Here is a 17,939-nt window from a genome sequence, read left to right as displayed (position 1 = left end):
TTTTTGAGTGTAAGCATTGTTCTTTATTGCACTTTTAAAAATAGTTTAAATTATTTCTTTTGGAAAATGAAATTATAATAGAATCAAACATTTTTGGAAGCCCTGGAACAGAGTTTGAAAACTACAAGGTTTGATGGACATTCTATGCTTATTCCATATGTTTGAACCTATGATTCTTCTTCTGTCATTGGCTACTTAGCAAATCTGCCAAAGGTCACTTACTAAGACACTTAACACCGTCTACTGAATGGGTAGAAAACTCTGCTGTAAGTTAGTTTATCCTCTGGTGGCTTCTAAGGAAAGGCTGGGAGGGTGTAAAGTGCTCAATGCCTGGCACAGATTAAGGGTTCTGCACAGAGTTGTCATGAATGCCACATTGTTGTCACCCGGGATGCCCAGAACTAAGAAAATAGCAGCTCTGTAGGATAGAGGTTGATGGGGGAAGGAAATCAGTGTGTTGGTCAAGGTGGTAGTTACTTGGGTTAGCAGGTAAGTCATTATGCTCAAATGACAGCACAGGAGCCTGTAAGAAAACCACTGGGATGGAGAATGGAGGCTTACAGCCCAGGTAGACGGTGAGTTAAGCAGATGGCACTCAGCTAAATTCCCTCACATGGTTTATACAGCCTCAATACAGATGCAAACTGATCACTCTAAAGTGAGTGAAATCTGTGTCTACTTTTATAGCTCTCATTTCTTTAATACCTATTGCTAGGCTATGCAAAAAGTGGGCACAAGATAAATGCTTGTAAATCAATGAAAAGTCAAGCTGAACCAAATCTTTTAATTCTAAATCCAGCTACTTGAGCCATCAGAGTCCAGCAGACACAAATTCAACCCTGAATCTGGCTTGTGTGGGGATCCCAAACTAAGCACCTGTCACAACACTGAGGCAGCTATGCCATTTTAGTCCTGGAAGGGTGTTCATTCAGTGTCTATAGTACTCCTGACTCAACTAGTTCCAACGAAACAGAATGTCCAAAATACAGGTATAGGTAGTACCAACTGGCTATACCTTTCAAAACTATCTTTGTTTTTTTTGCACCCATATGAGTATATACATGAGCTCTCCTGTATTCGAGTGCTTGGATCATAAAGTAAAATTGCACCAAAAACCAAATGACTCACTCCCCTAGAGCATGAATGATGCTAAACAATGGGAGACAAGGAGCAGACGTTGCCCATGACAACCAACAGCCATTAGGATATTTTGGAGACGCAAAAAAGAAAAAGCACTATTTTTTCCAAAAGCAATTGACTATATCATTTTCCTAACAGTCCAAATATGTAATTTTCATTCATTGGCTGACATCTACAAGTCCTCTTCTGTTCTATCATGCTGCATTTCAGAAACTGAATAATCACAAAAAACGTGGTTACTTTTCACTACCTTGTCTCAAATCTCCTTAACTCAGGAAAATCTTTCTTACATTCTCTATTTGAATAACAACAAATAGCACAGATACTCTTTGAGGCTAATCTATAGCTCACAGTCAATGATTCTTCCTCATTTTCAGGAGAGAATGCGTCACTGGTGCTGATTCAAGGGAAGCACTGCCAAAGCTGCTGCTCCATTCTCCAACTCTGTTATGCCCCCATCCTCTGATATGCATCCTTTAGATGCTTGATTTTACTTTTTACCCTGCTTATACTGTCCTATACATTAAAAAATGTTGATTTCTGGCCCAGAGCTGGCTTTTACTCATTTCTGATCAAGTTTCTCATTCATTTTCTACCATCTTGTCTTTCCTTGTGCTTTTCTTCTCTCACTTGGAATTGATGACTCTATTTTGAATGGCTTCCCCTTCCCTTATGCCAAGAGAAATACTACTCATGCTTAAGAATCATCAACTACTTCCTTGGAAGACTTCTTTGAAATTACTCCAAAACCAAAATGATCTTCTTTTCTGAATTTCTGCCAAAATTACATTCAGTTCCACATGCTCATCAACAATCACTTTCATCAGTGATTAGTTTCTGAATACCTACAAGCCCCACTTATTGCTTAGTTGCACCTCAGCTGTTTTGAAGTGAGCCATCATGTTCGATAAACTTCTCTTTTATCTCCAATAGAGCTCAGCATGGAGTTGGAATATTCACCTTCAACATTTACTGATCCACTTAACTAGGTCAGTGTCTCCACCTCCTAAAATATAAAACTCTTGATGGCACAATTCTCTTTTTGTTGAACTTTGCAAGGCATCACAGGTACCCTGACAGATAAATGCTTTCTGATAATGGCTGTAGTCTTAGATCTGGAATATACTGTTATAGTTCCTTACCTGGATTAAAAACTGGAAACCAGTGGTAGAATTCATTCTTGTAGGGAACAGTGTCAAACTCACTGCACTGCATCTGCCGAAATGTTGGTGTATCCGGGCGACAGGGGTGAACGTTACACAAACGATAGCGTTTTCTTTCTCCGGTGCAGTATTTCCCTCCAAACTTTGGTCTACACATGAAACACACAAACTCTTCTTTAATTTCCTTAAAGGCCAGCATTTTCTGTTAAAAATCCTCTGGTATCCGGCCATGCCCCTTCCTTGCCAAACCATGTCCCTCTCTAGCCTCAAAACTCACCGTCTGAATAAATTCTTCAAATTTCCCACATTTTTTGCTGTTGCCTATGAACATTCAGTCCCAAGTATATAGTTGCCTGTTTTGAAATAGTTTGACCCCATGGTCAATTAGTTACCTGGTCATCAGTTGTGACTTTAGTTTTGTTTCCTCCTTTTCATTCCCACAATCACCAAACTAGTTCACCCCTTATCTCCATTCCTGTCTGCCCTCTTTTTCCTCATTTAACCTACTGTACACACTCTTCTCTGGCTAATTTTTATGATTGCCTTAGTTATTTTAGTTTCCTGTTTAAAAATCTTTAATGGCACCCCATGGCCACAGAATCCAGTCCAGCCTCTTGAGCTTGGCATCCAAGGCCCTCATGATACTGACTTACCTCACCTGAACAACTTTTCTTCCCACACTCCTCCTCATTTGCACACTGCTCCCATTGATACAGGCTGACTTATTTGCTTTTATTTTTTCTGTGCCTCTAGATAGATTTCCGCTCTCTTAAGTCTCTAAACATCTACATACTGCCTGTGATTTAAGGACCAATAAATGCTATCTCCATCTCCATCATGAATTCTCCCTGAATTTCTGCCAGAAGTAATCTCCTTCTCCTCTTAAATGACACTTTATTATCCTACTGTAGGCACTTCCTGCATTTATCACACCCAAAGATAATTCTTTGACCAAGGCAGTTCACATTCATTAACTCCCTGTAGGCGGGACTAAGAATTGTCCTTGAGAGTTGTGGGTAGGCTGGCTTCCTATTTGTGATGATGGAGTGACACTCTATGACTTGGCACCTCTCCAAGTCATTTCCATCCAAGAGCCTTTTGTGAGCCAAGCCCTGCTGGGTTCTCACTAGACAGCTGACTGATACATATCAAAGATACAGTCTCAGCATCAGTTGGTAATGCACTGACCTGAGTCTGTGACCTGAATCACAGAATTGAATCTGTTACTGTGTTTCCATTGTTATGGTTCTCAATGAACTGAAGCAAACCACCTACTGAGAGCAGACATGGTCACTCATCCAAGGAGACTCTAAGACAAACTGTAGCTTCTGAGATGGGAGTTGGGGCCATTTTTTCTCCCTGAAGCCAAGTTAGAGGATCATCTTTCATTTCCTCAACAAGGATGTCCCTTTTCTGACAACCATGGATCATTGGCCATCCTCCCAGGAAGGCTACAGACTGGTAGTGGCTGATACAGGACAATGACAATAGGTCCTAGAACAAATCACCTGTATTTCCTGATCTCTGAAATGGAAATCACTTTTCTGATCACATTGAAACAAACTATAAAGATATTCTGTAAAAATACTTTTTAAGAGATTTCGGGTTTTGAATTTTTGAAGTCTCAGGAACCTTGTATTTAAACAAAAAGGTAAGATTTTAAAACAATTTTGTCCAAATTCCTCAAATGTACACTTACTTATATGCATGGGAGATGGTAAAGATAGCATAATAACTACAATTTACTGACAATTTTATTTAGTAGATATTGTGTTAAACTCTTCATAGATGTTAATTTATTAACCCCTAGGAGAAATTATATATATATATATATAGTTTATATGTATATATATATATAGTTTATATGTATATATATATATATTCATGCAGATATATACATATAGAAATATATTTATTATAAAAAGGAGAAGATTTGGAACTGAAACACTGAGAGAATTATAACCATATTTATCACTTTTAAAAAATGTGATGCTTACTCTTTAATGCAGACTAATGTAAATCTAGGTAAAAGAAGTTTAATACAGTTTTTACTTACAGGAGGCATTGTAGTACACTTTTTAAAAATTATACTTGGGAACTAGTATACTGAGAAATAATGAAATTAAGAATGTAATATATATTTGGAAATCAAGGAAATATAAATTTAATTCATATATAATATCATTATACAAACTTAAAATATGAAAAAAATAAGTAATTTGATTAAAAAGTTGAAAGCCACTTGTGAAATAACATCTATGGAATCCTTGACAGGCTAATATGGAACTCTGAGGTTTACAAAATCCTAATCTAAAACATTAAAAATAATTATCCTCAAAAAATGTGCCTAGCTATTTAATTAGTCACCTAAGGGAAGAAGAATATTTTTATAAAATTATACATTCATTATGATGGAAAGAAAGCTGCCATCTTATCAGCAAAATTGGGTATAACTAATCCCCACTGATAGAATGGGGTTATTTAGAAGGATTTAATTGTGTAATCTCCTAAAGTCTTTCACATAGATTGTACTTTTTTAAAAAATTTGCTTATTTCTCCAAATGATGGAATCAGCTTACTTACCCAAGTTCTAGTAAGAATCCAGTGCCAAGCCAAAATGAAACAAAGCAAAAATGAACCACCATTTTTTTTCACACTCTATGAATCTTCCTCCTGTCTCCCTTTCATATTTGGGAACATATTTGATTTCCCTCAGGAGGCCTGGGGTGACTGAAGTCATGCTGTCCACGACTAGTCTCCCAGTGCTCATGGAAGGAAGGGAAATATCTTTGGCTGGACTTACTCAGGGCTGTTGCAGAGCCTCTCTGCACTCTGGGCTCCAGCTCCACAGGTCCTGGAACAGTGGGACCAGGGTGACCAGCGGCCCCAGCCTCCGGGAATACTCTCTGGTTTCTTGCCCACTGTGATACACTTGCCAGCCATACACCACTGGAAAGGGAAAAGGCAGGAGATGCATAAGTCAGGAAGGTTCCCATAGTAAGCTGAGTCAGGAAACCTAGCAGTCTAAGCCCAGTTCTCCCAGAGCAAGCAGACTTCCTACAAGTCACACATCAGATGTAGCACAAAGAAAGCCTCATAAAAGAATTTCCTCCAAGAGTCTTGGGTTTTAGAATCACAGAATTTCAGGAATTAAAGGGAACTTTACAGTGCCTAGCTGCAGTGAATGCAGGAGTGTTACTCAAAGTGTGACTGGCAGATTGCACACCAGAAGTAAGTCAACACACTGCTTCCTTCACTGAGAAAGTCTCGCTATGAAAAGCATGTCAGCTGAATATGCTTAGTAATATAGTTGTTCAGTAACATAATTGATTTACTTTCTGGTGCAAGCTTCTTATTTGTTGAAGACTGTAACAAACATTTTGCAGACTGGCACTGTGATAACACTTCTCTATAGCCTCTGTGGGTATTTAATGTTTGCAACAGATAACATCCTCCTGCAAAATGTCCACTCATTGCCAGAAAACACAAGTTGTTAAGAAGCTGAAGTTAGGCATCAAGAAAAAATTCTGCTTTCCTATAACTCTACCCATTGTTTCCAGTTCTGGTGTTTCAAGTGGCTCAGGAAGAAGTCCACTCTCTCCCTCTTCAAGGGAATCCTTCAACAACTACCAGTTTAGGAGGGTGAATACAGGAAAAGGGAAACAAGAAATGCAAGTTGGTTGTTAGAAATGGCCATATTTCCTGGAGGATCTGGGCATGTTTCATCTGCTGGCCTCCTCTTTCTCATTATTTCTGGTCACCGTGTATTCTGATCAAGTTCTGTAATCTCAGTGATGGGTCAGGCCACACTCAAGCTGTGTAAAAATGACCACTAAACACATAAATCTTAGGCTCACAATGAACCCAAATGGTGTCGTTGAGCAGCAGGTATTATCCTGTTCTTAGGTCGTCTGGAGGGTATCTGACATCTCTGAGTTCTTGGGTATATGGCTTTCCTGCTCAGTAAGGTGCATAGGACTTCAAGAAATGCAATCAGGTCAGATGATGAGAAAGAAGATAACAAGTGGTCTAAATTCAGCATCTTTGGAAAGAAGAAGCCACAGGCTTGTCCTTCCCAATGTCCAATATGGAGGGGGGGAAAATGTCAAAATGAAGGTTGATGATAAGCCCAGCAGATGTGACTGACCACAAACTCCACAGAAATTCATCGGGAAAAGATGGGCCAGATGTTTTATAATTGGAGCATGGCCCTCTCTCTCTAACTACTTGTTTCAAGTGAAGGCTCAAAAGGAGTCACGGAAGTGGAATCCTTTCCTTTGGCAAGTCTGACTGCATGATGATCTGCCTTCACCCAGAGGCAGCTGCTCTCCAGGGCCTTCTCCTCTGCTCTCTCCAAGAACACTAAGCCCTTCACCCACCACCTTCCTTCCTCACATCACTGACACGTCACTGACACGTCACCTTCTTCTCACCACATCGCGTCCCGTCTGCAGCAGCGTCCAGCTTGGAGCGACAAAAGCCTTTCACAGAGCACCACAGTGTCTGGCAAACATTCTGGAAAACAAACATGGGATCGTACTTTTCTTTTTACTGTCAAAACTTGCACAAAAGCATTTCTACAGTGATGGTAAAATATACACACACTCACCCACATACCCACAATAAATGCTGCGGTTGTTAGTGAATAATGTGATGCAAAGCAATCACACAAGAACCCTCAGTTTAAACTTAACTTGGACTTTGTCATCATTCATAAACAGTGGTCTGTAGGCCATTCTAGGCAATATGAAAATGGGAGGTAAAACACATTTCCCAGGAGTTGAATTTCTATACCTGTGGCACAATATCCAGTACTCATTGCCCTTAGGCAGGGCAACCGGTGACAGTAGTCATCAAAGAGCAATCCAGACTGTGATGGAAGGTGATCTGATTACAAACAGCTGTGCGGTTATAACTTGAGCCTGCTCATTGAAGGAAAGTGAAACTATTCCATCCAGAAAACCTCAGCTTATTTACTTATTACCCAAAATAGCCAGCTTGTTTTAGCTGCCAGGGAGTGAACTGAATATTCCCTCACATTTCTCCTCCTGCAGTAGAAACAAGGGAAGGTTGACAAGATTCTTACATAGCATCTGAAATGGCTCAGCTGCTTCCATTCACCTTTTAGTCTTTCTTCTATCCACCCATCTGCCATCATTCCATCTACTTACTGTACTCTATCTATATTCAATATGCTTCTTCATCATAAGATCTTGTATTTTTAACTATTTTAGAAAATTCTTAATTTTTATCTTTCTAACTCTTGCCTCTCCATGATTACAACTTTTGCAACTATTCTCTCCTTTTGCAACTCACAATTATTGTTGATGAATCTTCCTATTCCATCCTTCATGTTTCAACTTTACTTTCGTATTTTTTAGCTCTCAATTTTCTTATACATAAGAGTTGAAAAAGCCTGGATTTCTTTCAGGAAAAGGACAGCCTCTCCTCCATCACACAACTCTCAGAAACACTCAAGTGGGAAGGGAAGTAATTTTCTCAACTCTAAACTTCAACTGATTGATTTTTTCTTCAGCTCTGTCAAGTCTGCTGTGTAACTCGTCCACTAAATTTATAGTCAATAATGATATTTTTCATTCCTAGAGGTTGTAATTGTTCTTCACATCAACTTTAAATATATCATATAGTGCTTTTTTTCCCCTGTTCTTATATAAAACTCCTCTTTTATGCATCTATTTTATTATCCTTACCTAAAAAATTCAATTATCCAAAGCTCTTGAAGGTTTATTGTCTTTCCTCATTTAGTTGAAGATAGACGGTCTTACATTTTTAATTAGGTGCTGAATTGTGAACTCAACTGAACAGAGCTTTATCTATTGGAGTTTTGTGCATCCTTAGCTGAGTGTTCCTCCAGGGCAGTTTTTCAACCTTTGTTTCTACAAGGCATCCCATGGTAGTATCAAGTCAGAAATATTTTCATGTTAATTTTTTTTGGCATGGGGGTTCTCAAACCATGCAAGAGTATAAATATGAACTCTAAATTGGCATGAGGCTGGCCCATGGTAGCAAGTTTCTAGTGAGAAATTATCCACCAGCATCCTTCTCCCTCAAAACTCAGGCTGAGATAAAAGATGCTTCTCTGTCATCTCCCTTTGTTGGTGGTGGATTTCTTCTAATCTACTCTGTCATGGAGGTGTAACAGCTCTTAAAGCCTCCCAGCTTCAGGTAGGGGTCTCAGCCCTAACTCACTGTGCTGCTCAAGGTGAACATCTCATTGTCTGTTGCCATTCAGATGTTAAAATCAAAGCCCTTTAGTTATTTGATGCTTATCACTCCTTTTTTGTCCCCCCCCCCAGGATATTTTTAAACTTTCTTATAAGTTCATAATGCATTTATAAAGAACAATATTCTGGGTGATGATACACAAGAACTCTCTGCCCTATTTTTGCAGCTTCTTTTGAGATGTAAACTATTTCAAGATAAACAAAAGTTATAATAAAGAAGGATGATGCTTCATTCTCTAGTATTTTAGGTTTTTTTTAATACTGAAAATGATTAGGTTATCTTGGCTGCAATATGCAGGGATTTGAAGACTTTATTCACTTATTGATAGAGTGCCTACTATGTGCTAGGTACTGCTGAATGTCAGGAATAAAAATTCCCTCAGAAAGCTTACAATATAGTAGGGGAGGGTATAAACAAGTAAGAAGCAACTATAATATAGTCTAGTAAAAGCTCTGTCAAAAAAAATACATAGACGTGAACAATAGGATGTGAAGTGATATTTAAGCCCAGACTCAAATGATGAGTAGGAGGGATCGTCCAAAGGAATCAGAGCATGTAAAGTTCTGGAGGTAGTGGAGAACCCAGCATTTACAGGGAATGAGGTTGTTCAGTATGGATAAACAGAATATAAAAGAAGATTTGACCAGAGATAACCAGAAAAATCCTTACCTCTATAAAACATCTACAATCCTGGATAAAATATTCTAAATGTTTTAAACACATTCCTGAATTGGTAAGAAAGTAAGGGAAATCCTCAGAGGCTAAAAATGTAGGAGAAATTGTTAATCTGAAGATACAAACCTAGTAACTTAGATTTTAGTTTTGATGGTCACTTGGGCACTGGAGAAAATACCTCACGTCTATGTAGGGTGGGAAGTTGGATTTGATACATCATATAAGGCCATAACCCCAAAGGACTACCCCCTGACTGAAAGAAACCTTGGAACACAGCTGGGAAACTTGTCTGTTTTGACTTTAACTCTAGAAGGAGTGGTAAAATGTTACCCCTGAGAGTTTGTATCCATAGTGGCCCTGATCTCAGTCATGTAGGTAGTCAAACAACATCCAACCAATAATTTATTTTAAATGGACTCAGGGATGGCAGTGAAATTTCTCTCTGAAAGAATGTACCTGCCATCTAAACCCTAAAGAATAGCCTGACATGAAGTTTCATAACCAAGAGTTCACAATAAAAGCAGAAATTGACAAAAGGAAATAATACATAATAAGTGAGACCCAGAAGAAACCCCAAATAGGAGAAGCAGACACACACAGACTCTGGACATCAGAATTGTCCATTATAATTTGAAATTATAAATTGCAAAATAAATGTGTCTTATATGATTAAAGAAGGAGAAGATCATATTGAAAGTCTGAATTAGAAATAAGATCTAAGAAAAGCAGAGAAAAATCTAGAAAAATAACAAAAGAAACTGTTCTAAGTTAAAAAAAAGTACCATAAATGAGATCAAAAAGTCAATAGACAGGTTAAACAAAGGACTGGACATATCTGAAAAGAGAACTAGTGAGTTGGAAGGGAAAGAGGAAGAAATTACACAAAATGCAGAGATGTGAAGAGATGAAAAATATGAAGGAGAGATTTCAAGATACGAAAGATTAGTGATAAAATCCAACAAACATATACTTAGAATTCCAGGTTAGAGAGTGGAGGGTTAAAATAATATTTTAAGAGATAAGGCCAAAGAGTGAGAGAGAGGGTGAATCCTGAAGCCCCTTTTAAACCATTTTAGAGAATTTGAATTTTATTGTAGGGGCATAGGGAGGCTGTGAAATATCTTAATAAGAGAGGAACACAATCAGATTTCCTTCATAAAGGTCGATTTGGCTGTGTTTTGGAGAATGAGCAGAGTTGAGGGGAGGTGGTCAGAGTCTCAGAAAGGAGACCAATCAGGGGACTACTGAAATCATAGGAACAGGTGGTCTTTAGAGGTATTTTGGAGGCAGAATTAGCATAACTTGGCAACCAGTTCGAAGTAAGGTGAGGGATTTCTGCGACAACCTTACCTTGTCCATTGTCTTGCTTGATCTGTCTGAGCAGTTACTTCCTCTTCAGCGTTCTCTCTATGTCTCTTTTTGTATTTATCTGACTGTATTGAAATTTTTCTGTCTGCCTCCCCAACCAGAGAATGAGTTCCTCAAGGTCAGAGAATTTACCTTATTCGTTTTTGAGGTCTCATCTTTTTCACCCTATTCAGTACACAGCACAGAATCTGGCAGGGGTCAATGAGACCTGCCTTGTTCACGTCTGTGTATTAACACCGACACTTGCACACTAAAAGGGATGAGTTCAGAGAATAGGCAAGATCCAGATCACAAAGGGATGCCATACAAAGGAGTTGGGACTTTATCCTGTGGTCAGTGAAGACCCTAAGAGCAGAGAAGAGCCACGGTTAGATTTGTGTCTTTTTGAAATAACTTAAGCAAGAGTGTGAAAGAGGGAGAGGTTGGGTAGGAGGTAATTACAATAGTAAGGAGAGGTAATGAGAAACTGAATCAGGAGAACAGCGGTGAGAATGAAGATGACAGGTCAGAGCCACAAATGCCATCAGAGGTTAAATGTCAGGGCTTGACTTATCACTTGGATGTTGAAGAAAATAAAGGAGAAGAATGAATTAGGGATAAATCTTATTCCTACTTTGGCATCTGGAGGTGCTCTTCAATCAGAAAGGAAATTCAGGAAAGGGAGCAACTTAAGGGATTAAGTTGGTTGCTATGGAGTCTGCAGGTGTGAATAACTGTGATTCTTGAAAATCACTGTAGAATTTTCTTAACCACCACCCAGTTGCAAAGGATACCAAGGAGGTGGGTCAAGGAATATAAATGACCTCAACTTCAGTCCTTCTGCCTTACAGACATCTTGCCATGAATAGAAAGTTTCCATTTCTGGATCTTCGGATTTCCAAATATTTCCTTGGCCCTTCCTTTAGCATGCTGGATCTCAAGCCCTGCCCATACCCACCAGAGGCACCAATATACCCAACACTTACTTCTACTTCCTGGCAGAAGGTAGCATTGGGGCCATACTGCAGCTGGCATTGGTGGTGAACATCATAGATCACTCCAGGGGCAATGACGTTGGACTTCAAGCCTTTCTTTTTGGGGTTGTCATCAAGACAGGACCCCCAGCCTCGACTGAAAATGAGTTAATAGAAATGAGAGCGGTTGCTTATGATCTCCTCCTAAATGAAAGATTTAGTCTTTCATTCAAGAGCAACTTCCATTCCTCTAGTGTACTCTGTCCTTCAAGACAACTTTATTTCTATCAGGCCCAAAGTGAGAGTTGTCTAAAAGGAAATGCAAATCGCATCTCACGCCATTTGTTCAGATGTGATCTAAGAAATACAAGCAGTGGTAAAATGAGAAAATCACCATCTTACCCCAAATGGGGTACAGTGACCACTGACTTGTCCTGGTTGCTTCTGCCTGTCCCCAGGGACTTCACTCACGATCAGGTCATAAAGAGCCACCTTTAGACAGAAGCAAGCTGAAGTGGGGGTGGGGGGAGACGGAGTATTCACCTGGCTGAGGCTGGAGGCAAAACCCACCTAGATCTCAGGGTCAGAAAGCAGCAGTGAGGTCCACCCCTTCTGTTGCCACCCTCATCCTGTGACCTGTGAGAGGAACTGAGACTTTTCCGGGCCTCGTGTAGAACTCAAAGTGACTTCCGGTTTACAGAGAACCAAGTGAGGCTGTCCTGAGATGTGTGGTCACTTACTCCAGGAAGCGGGTGATGTACTCCTTGCTGCACTTGGACCACGTCAGTGGGGTGGGATTGTACTGGAGCTGGCGGGACATGATGGACGGGTGCCTGCCCATAGGCTCACAGTCATTTTCCTTCCCGTCATGCTGGATGCCGAAGCTGCAGGGGGCACAGACACAAGGATATAAAGGAGGCAGGCGTGAAACAAGGAGAAAACCAGTTTCTCCAAGGTGAAAATAACCCATGGAGAGCCACCTCTGTGCAGAAGGCATCTGATTACAAAGCAGGCCTTTGAAGTTGGAGGGGTCTAGCTAATTTTTAACTCAAAAGCACAGGAAACATTTCAGGCATGGCTTTGTTTCAAATATGCAACCCTGGGAGCCATGTGGCTAATTCAAAAACTTCTGTTTGGCAGAAAGCTAAAAGCTTCCAGTTTGGCTTTGGCTTCTGTGAGACTAGAGTCGGGGGGCAAATCTTGCGTCCAGCTGTCCTCTTTCTCCTGCTGTAGCAACCGTAGCACAAAAGAGCAAAACCTTCCTCTTCCCTTTTCATCATAATTTAAGGGAGAGCATGAGAGGGGAAGCCTATGGAAGACTTTGTCAAAGGCCACAAGCTTGGAGGGGATGGATTTCTTTCTAGTATTGTTATGAGCCCTCCAACATCAGACATTAGGGAGACCTTACAGTACAAGGGTTAAGAGCGGGGTATCTGAAGACAGAAGATTTGGATTTGAATTCCAGCTCTGCTACTTAAGGATCTGTGAGTTACTGAAACTTGCTGAGTTTCACCGAGCAGAAAATGGAGTCATCATCATAGTCCTGGGATGAGATTTGAGTGGAATAAAGTTTGAAAATCACTTAGCAAGGTGCCTGGCATATATATATGTTGTATAACTGACAGCAACTTTTTATTGCTGTTTTTATCACTGTCTAGCTAGCTTATTTTCCTTTTCTAGATAAGTAAGTTGAGAGTTTGAGATTTGTCAAAAGTCATGAGCTAGTTTGTGGCAAAACTAGGTCTTCTGCAGATCTTTGTGCTCCTAAATCAGTGCTCTTGTCTGTGTCTTGCTCGGTTGGCTCCCTGACCTCCCACTGCCAGGGATGACGAGGTGAAGCAGCTTTGAAAGGCCCTAAAGTGCTTAACTGACTCCCATGGCAAGGAGGTGTGTGGGAAACAGGCAGACTGAGAAGTGTCAGTTTATAAGCCAAATCCTCAGGATCACCATCAAGATGACTTCTGAGTCCCCACAAGACCCCTCTCCGCTGGAATCTGCTTATTGGACACTTACAACCTAGAGATGTTGGCTCACTTTCCAAATCTGAACAGAGGAAAGTATGACCTTTTACTCTGCTAGTGAAATTCAATCCCTCTGACAGGGAAGCTCATATCTAACTTTAATAAAATCTCCTGATCAACATTAGCAACTCTTGCAGAAAATAGTCTTTGGGGGATTTAGGGATTTTCTTGTATTATTTTTAATGCATTAAGATGTTATCAACTTACTTACAGACTCTGATCACATTCCACATGAATACAATACTCACAAAGGAGTCAGAGAATTAATCTACAGAGCTCTCACCACCCAACCACAAAGAATTTAATTCAATGAAAGTTGGGTTTTTTTCCCCCCCGCGAGCAAGCCTTCCCCAGCCTGTTGCAAATCCAGTCCTACCCAGTTCATAAAGTATTCCACAAGTTCACCTGTTCAATAATTAGGAAAAATCCTAAACAAGCATGGTTCTAGAAATCTCCATGAATAATTGTTTTTCTAGCACTGGCTATTCCAATAAGCAAGCGGGACTTCCCTGGGGGTCCAGCGGTTAAGACTTCACCTTCCAATGCAGGGGGTGCAGGTTCGATCCCTGGTCAGGGAACTAAGATCCCACATGCCTCGTGGCCAAAAAACCAATAAGACAAGCCATATGGCTGGATCCTATATACTGAGTGGCTTCAAACCTATACTCTAAATATATTAGTTCCCCCAAAAGGAACTGATTTTGTTCCCTCTAAAGTTTTTAATTCACTAAAGCATTCCCCCTCTAGCTTTATCACTCCTCTGTGCTCCCATCCAACAAAAGAAAAGCAGTGCTACGAAACAAAGGTCCCTCTGGACATGTCTACTTTCTCTAAATGGGGGGAGCACTCCTGTCACATGGGATCAGTGGGTCAATGAATAATGAGAGACAAGGAAAGCACATGGGGTCCAAGGGATGGAAGGTGTTTCCAGGAAGCTACTTTCCAGCAGGTGGGATGAACCTCAAGAGCAGCTTGGAGTAAGGAGACTACTACAGTCTGAAACAACTAACTGGGCTGTTGGATTAGCCTGCTTTACTACATCTTTGTTTTGTAATTCCTGTTAGATGGGTTTATGAAATTATAGACATGAAATAGTAAGCTAAGTCACTGCCTGGGTTTCAGGGTATCACTTGGTGAGACATTCCCTGCCTTTTACTGTTTATTTTATGGTGCAGCAGAACCAGCAGAGAACAAGAATCATCAAAGTATGAATGTGAGCTTTTCTAACGCATTCAGAAAATATCAATTGGGTATATGCAACGAGCAAAGCTCTATAAATGAAATAAATGGAATATCACAATCCAGAAGAGTGGTATGTATTGGGTGGATATTGCATTTTAAGTGTTCATCTCTATCGTGATATTTTCATTACTTAAAGGAAAAGGATGCTAAGTCTCAGAGAGGTTTTTAAATTTCCTGCTGGAATTCCATCTTCATTTTTTGTATTTCACCCAATAAGGGATGAGAGCTTAGGTATGGATAATGGATATAATCCAGGCTTCTCATAAACAGAATTTTAAATTTTCTCAGAATAAAAATCAAATTATTTATTTAGGCCATAGCATAAGTTAGTTAACTTCACTTTCTGTTTTGCATCCTACGCAATCAGTGATGAAACAACTAAGTTTTCAAGAACAATGGGGTATCTTAGTCATTGAACGATAATGAGTATCTTCTTAGGATAGTAGCTTATTGTATCTTTCTTTTTCCGGGCAGCTGCAGGCCATTTCATTGATCTGCCCAGTGTTTCTCAGTTTGGTCCACAGCTAGTTAGAACTTTACACCTAAAGAAAGAACTAAATACCTCAGAAGCATCTTTAGCTATGAACAAGTTTCTCAGGACACTCCAGAACACTCCTAATGTCTTCTCTTCTTCAGTTTTGTGTCTTACCAAAGCATTTTTTTCTATCACTCAAACTCAAGGTTATATGTCTTCCTTCAACTTTGTCTTTCTTATCAGTGACCCAAAACTTTTTCTTTTGCCATTTAGAAGACAGTGTTCTATTTAGGTCATCTGTACATGGCCCAAGGTCCCCTTTTAAAAATTAAACTTTTAATTTATTATATTTATATATTAAATTTATATTATTATATCATTATAGATTCAGATGCAAGTTGTAAGAAATAATACAAAGAGGGCCCATGTACGCTTTAACCACTTTCCCCTCATGGTAACATCTTGCAAAACTGTAATACAATATCACAACTAGGATACTGATGTTGATACAGTCAAGACAGAACATTTTCACCATCACAAGGATTCCTCACGTTGCACTTTATAGCCACACCCACTTCTTTCCCTCCCCCATTCCCTCCTCAAACCCTGGCAGCCATTAATATGTTCTCTATTTAGATAATTTTGTTATTTCAATAATGCTGCGTAAATGGAATCTTACACTATGTAACATTTTGGGATTGGCTTCTTTCACTGAGCTTAATTGTTCAAAGATTCATCAAGGTCATTGCATGTATCAATAGTTGGTTCCTTTTTCTTGTTGAGTAGTATTCCATGGTATGGATCCATCACATTTTATTTAACCATTCACCATATTGAGTTGAAACAACCCCTGGGTTTCTTCCAGTTTTTGGCATTAAGATTAAGCCTCTATAAACATTCATGCAGAAACTAACACAACATTATAAAGCAATTATACTCCAATAAAGATGTGCAAAAAAAATTCATGTATAGGCTTTTTGGTATGAACATAAATCTTCATTTCTCCAGGATAAATGCCCAGGAGTACAATTGCTAGATCACATGGCAGTATTACCACTAGTTTACTTTTTAAAAACTGCCAAGTTGACTTGAGTATATAAAGGATCCATTCTTTGGACACAAGTGGTGAGCATTTGAGAATGTCTTCTCCACTTTTCTTTAGCTTGGGCATACCATTGCTGGGAATGTCTTGAGCAATCATTTCTCAGTTTGACCTAGTTATATTCACTTGACGTTGCTTGGTCAGCAGATGCTGCTGATACCAATGACTTTATTGGAAGTTACAAGGGACAGTCCTTCCACATATCAGGATTGAGGATGCCTATACATTTGCACATACTAATAATTTTCATTTTGCCTACTTATTATCAACATGCCAACAACTATGGCCTGGTCTTTTCAAGACCTAGCATTCTGTCCCCAATCATTATTTAATCATAAGCAAGTCCCTTAACTTCTTTGTATTTGAATTTTTGATAATTAAGGATACTAGAATATATCACATTTATCTCTCAGGGCTTTTTGGTAAGGATCAAAGAAATCACAGTACCTAATTCAACCTACTCATTTCAGAGATAAGGAAATAAGCGCAAAGAGGTGAAGGGAATTCTCTAAGGTCATAATACTGGTTGATGGAAAAGCCAGAATAAGCACTCACTTTTCTGACCTCCCAAGCCGATACTCTGGTTTTGTACTTCAGGTAAAAGTATTTTGAAAAGTTCCAATATTATATGAGAAAAATGGTGGGGAAGCTCAGGCCAGAGAGGTTGGGCCTTGAATAATCCAGTCAACAGGGTTCTTCCTAATCCCACCTCCTTTTCTGCCTGGATACCCCAAACGTGCCCAGTGTTCTGCTTCCTTTTTGGAGGGGGGAGACCCAGGCTGGTGGCTACATAACAGGCAGGGGTGTAGTCGAGCCATTGACAATGACTCCCCACTCTGAGCTTCCAACCAGTGTGCTCTTCTCTTATTTGTGGTTAATACATACACCAATAAATTATGAATAAGCTGAGATCTTGCCTCCATGGGAACTTCTGACACCTAGAGAATCCAGAATCCTCATTATTCCTTTATTCAACCTTTCTGAAACCTGCCTTCAGTCAATTCACCGAATCAAATTCACACATTTGTGTGACAACTTGGACCTTCTGTTAACTGGTGTTTGTCTGCTGGGCTTTCCAAGTTTATAGCAGTTTTCCATTTTTTCTTTATTCAGTGTTCTCCTTTAATACATATAAGTAAAATGGGACTAACAATAGTATCTACTTCATAATGTTGTTGAGAGGATTCAGTGACACAATGCAAAGCGTCTGGCATAAAGTAAGGGCACAAAATGTTAAGGTTTATGACTTTTTAGTGATATTAACAATATTACAATTTCATAAGAACTAAATAGGGATTGTTACTCCTGAATTAATCAATTAAGTTAAAGCTTATCTCCTTGTTTCTGCTCGCTTCATTCTAACTCAGAGAATTGCAGTGGCCTCTTTGATTCTGTGATGTCGATGGTACAAGGGGTCAGAGCAGAGAAGACAGTGGAATCTTTGTCATGTGTGATTCCCCATTTCCCCCTTTACAGATGAGGAAGCACAGATTTAAGAGGGTGATTCTCAAGCCACAATGCAAACAGATTCTCCTGACACCCTGTTTAAGTTTC

The 17,939-nt window shown here is 39.6% G+C and overlaps 1 protein-coding gene across 1 annotated transcript in view; it reads right to left on the bottom strand.

Annotated features, from left to right (window-relative positions):
- ADAMTS12 (ADAM metallopeptidase with thrombospondin type 1 motif 12) overlaps positions 1 to 17,939 on the bottom strand; it is a gene marked incomplete at both ends in the record, with an annotated part of 398,160 nt that overhangs the window by 147,177 nt on the left and 233,044 nt on the right. Inside the window, 5 exons of the mRNA XM_079701994.1 lie at positions 2,283 to 2,452; positions 5,107 to 5,252; positions 6,726 to 6,818; positions 11,558 to 11,702; positions 12,286 to 12,429. Of these exons, the coding sequence (XP_079558120.1) occupies positions 2,283 to 2,452; positions 5,107 to 5,252; positions 6,726 to 6,818; positions 11,558 to 11,702; positions 12,286 to 12,429 (698 nt within the window). The remainder of the gene's footprint in view (positions 1 to 2,282; positions 2,453 to 5,106; positions 5,253 to 6,725; positions 6,819 to 11,557; positions 11,703 to 12,285; positions 12,430 to 17,939) is intronic.

Source organism: Hyperoodon ampullatus, assembly GCF_949752795.1.
Source record: "Hyperoodon ampullatus genome assembly, chromosome: 4".
NCBI classification, from domain to species: Eukaryota; Metazoa; Chordata; class Mammalia; order Artiodactyla; family Ziphiidae; genus Hyperoodon; species Hyperoodon ampullatus.
This window is presented reverse-complemented; position numbering and strand designations above follow the sequence as displayed.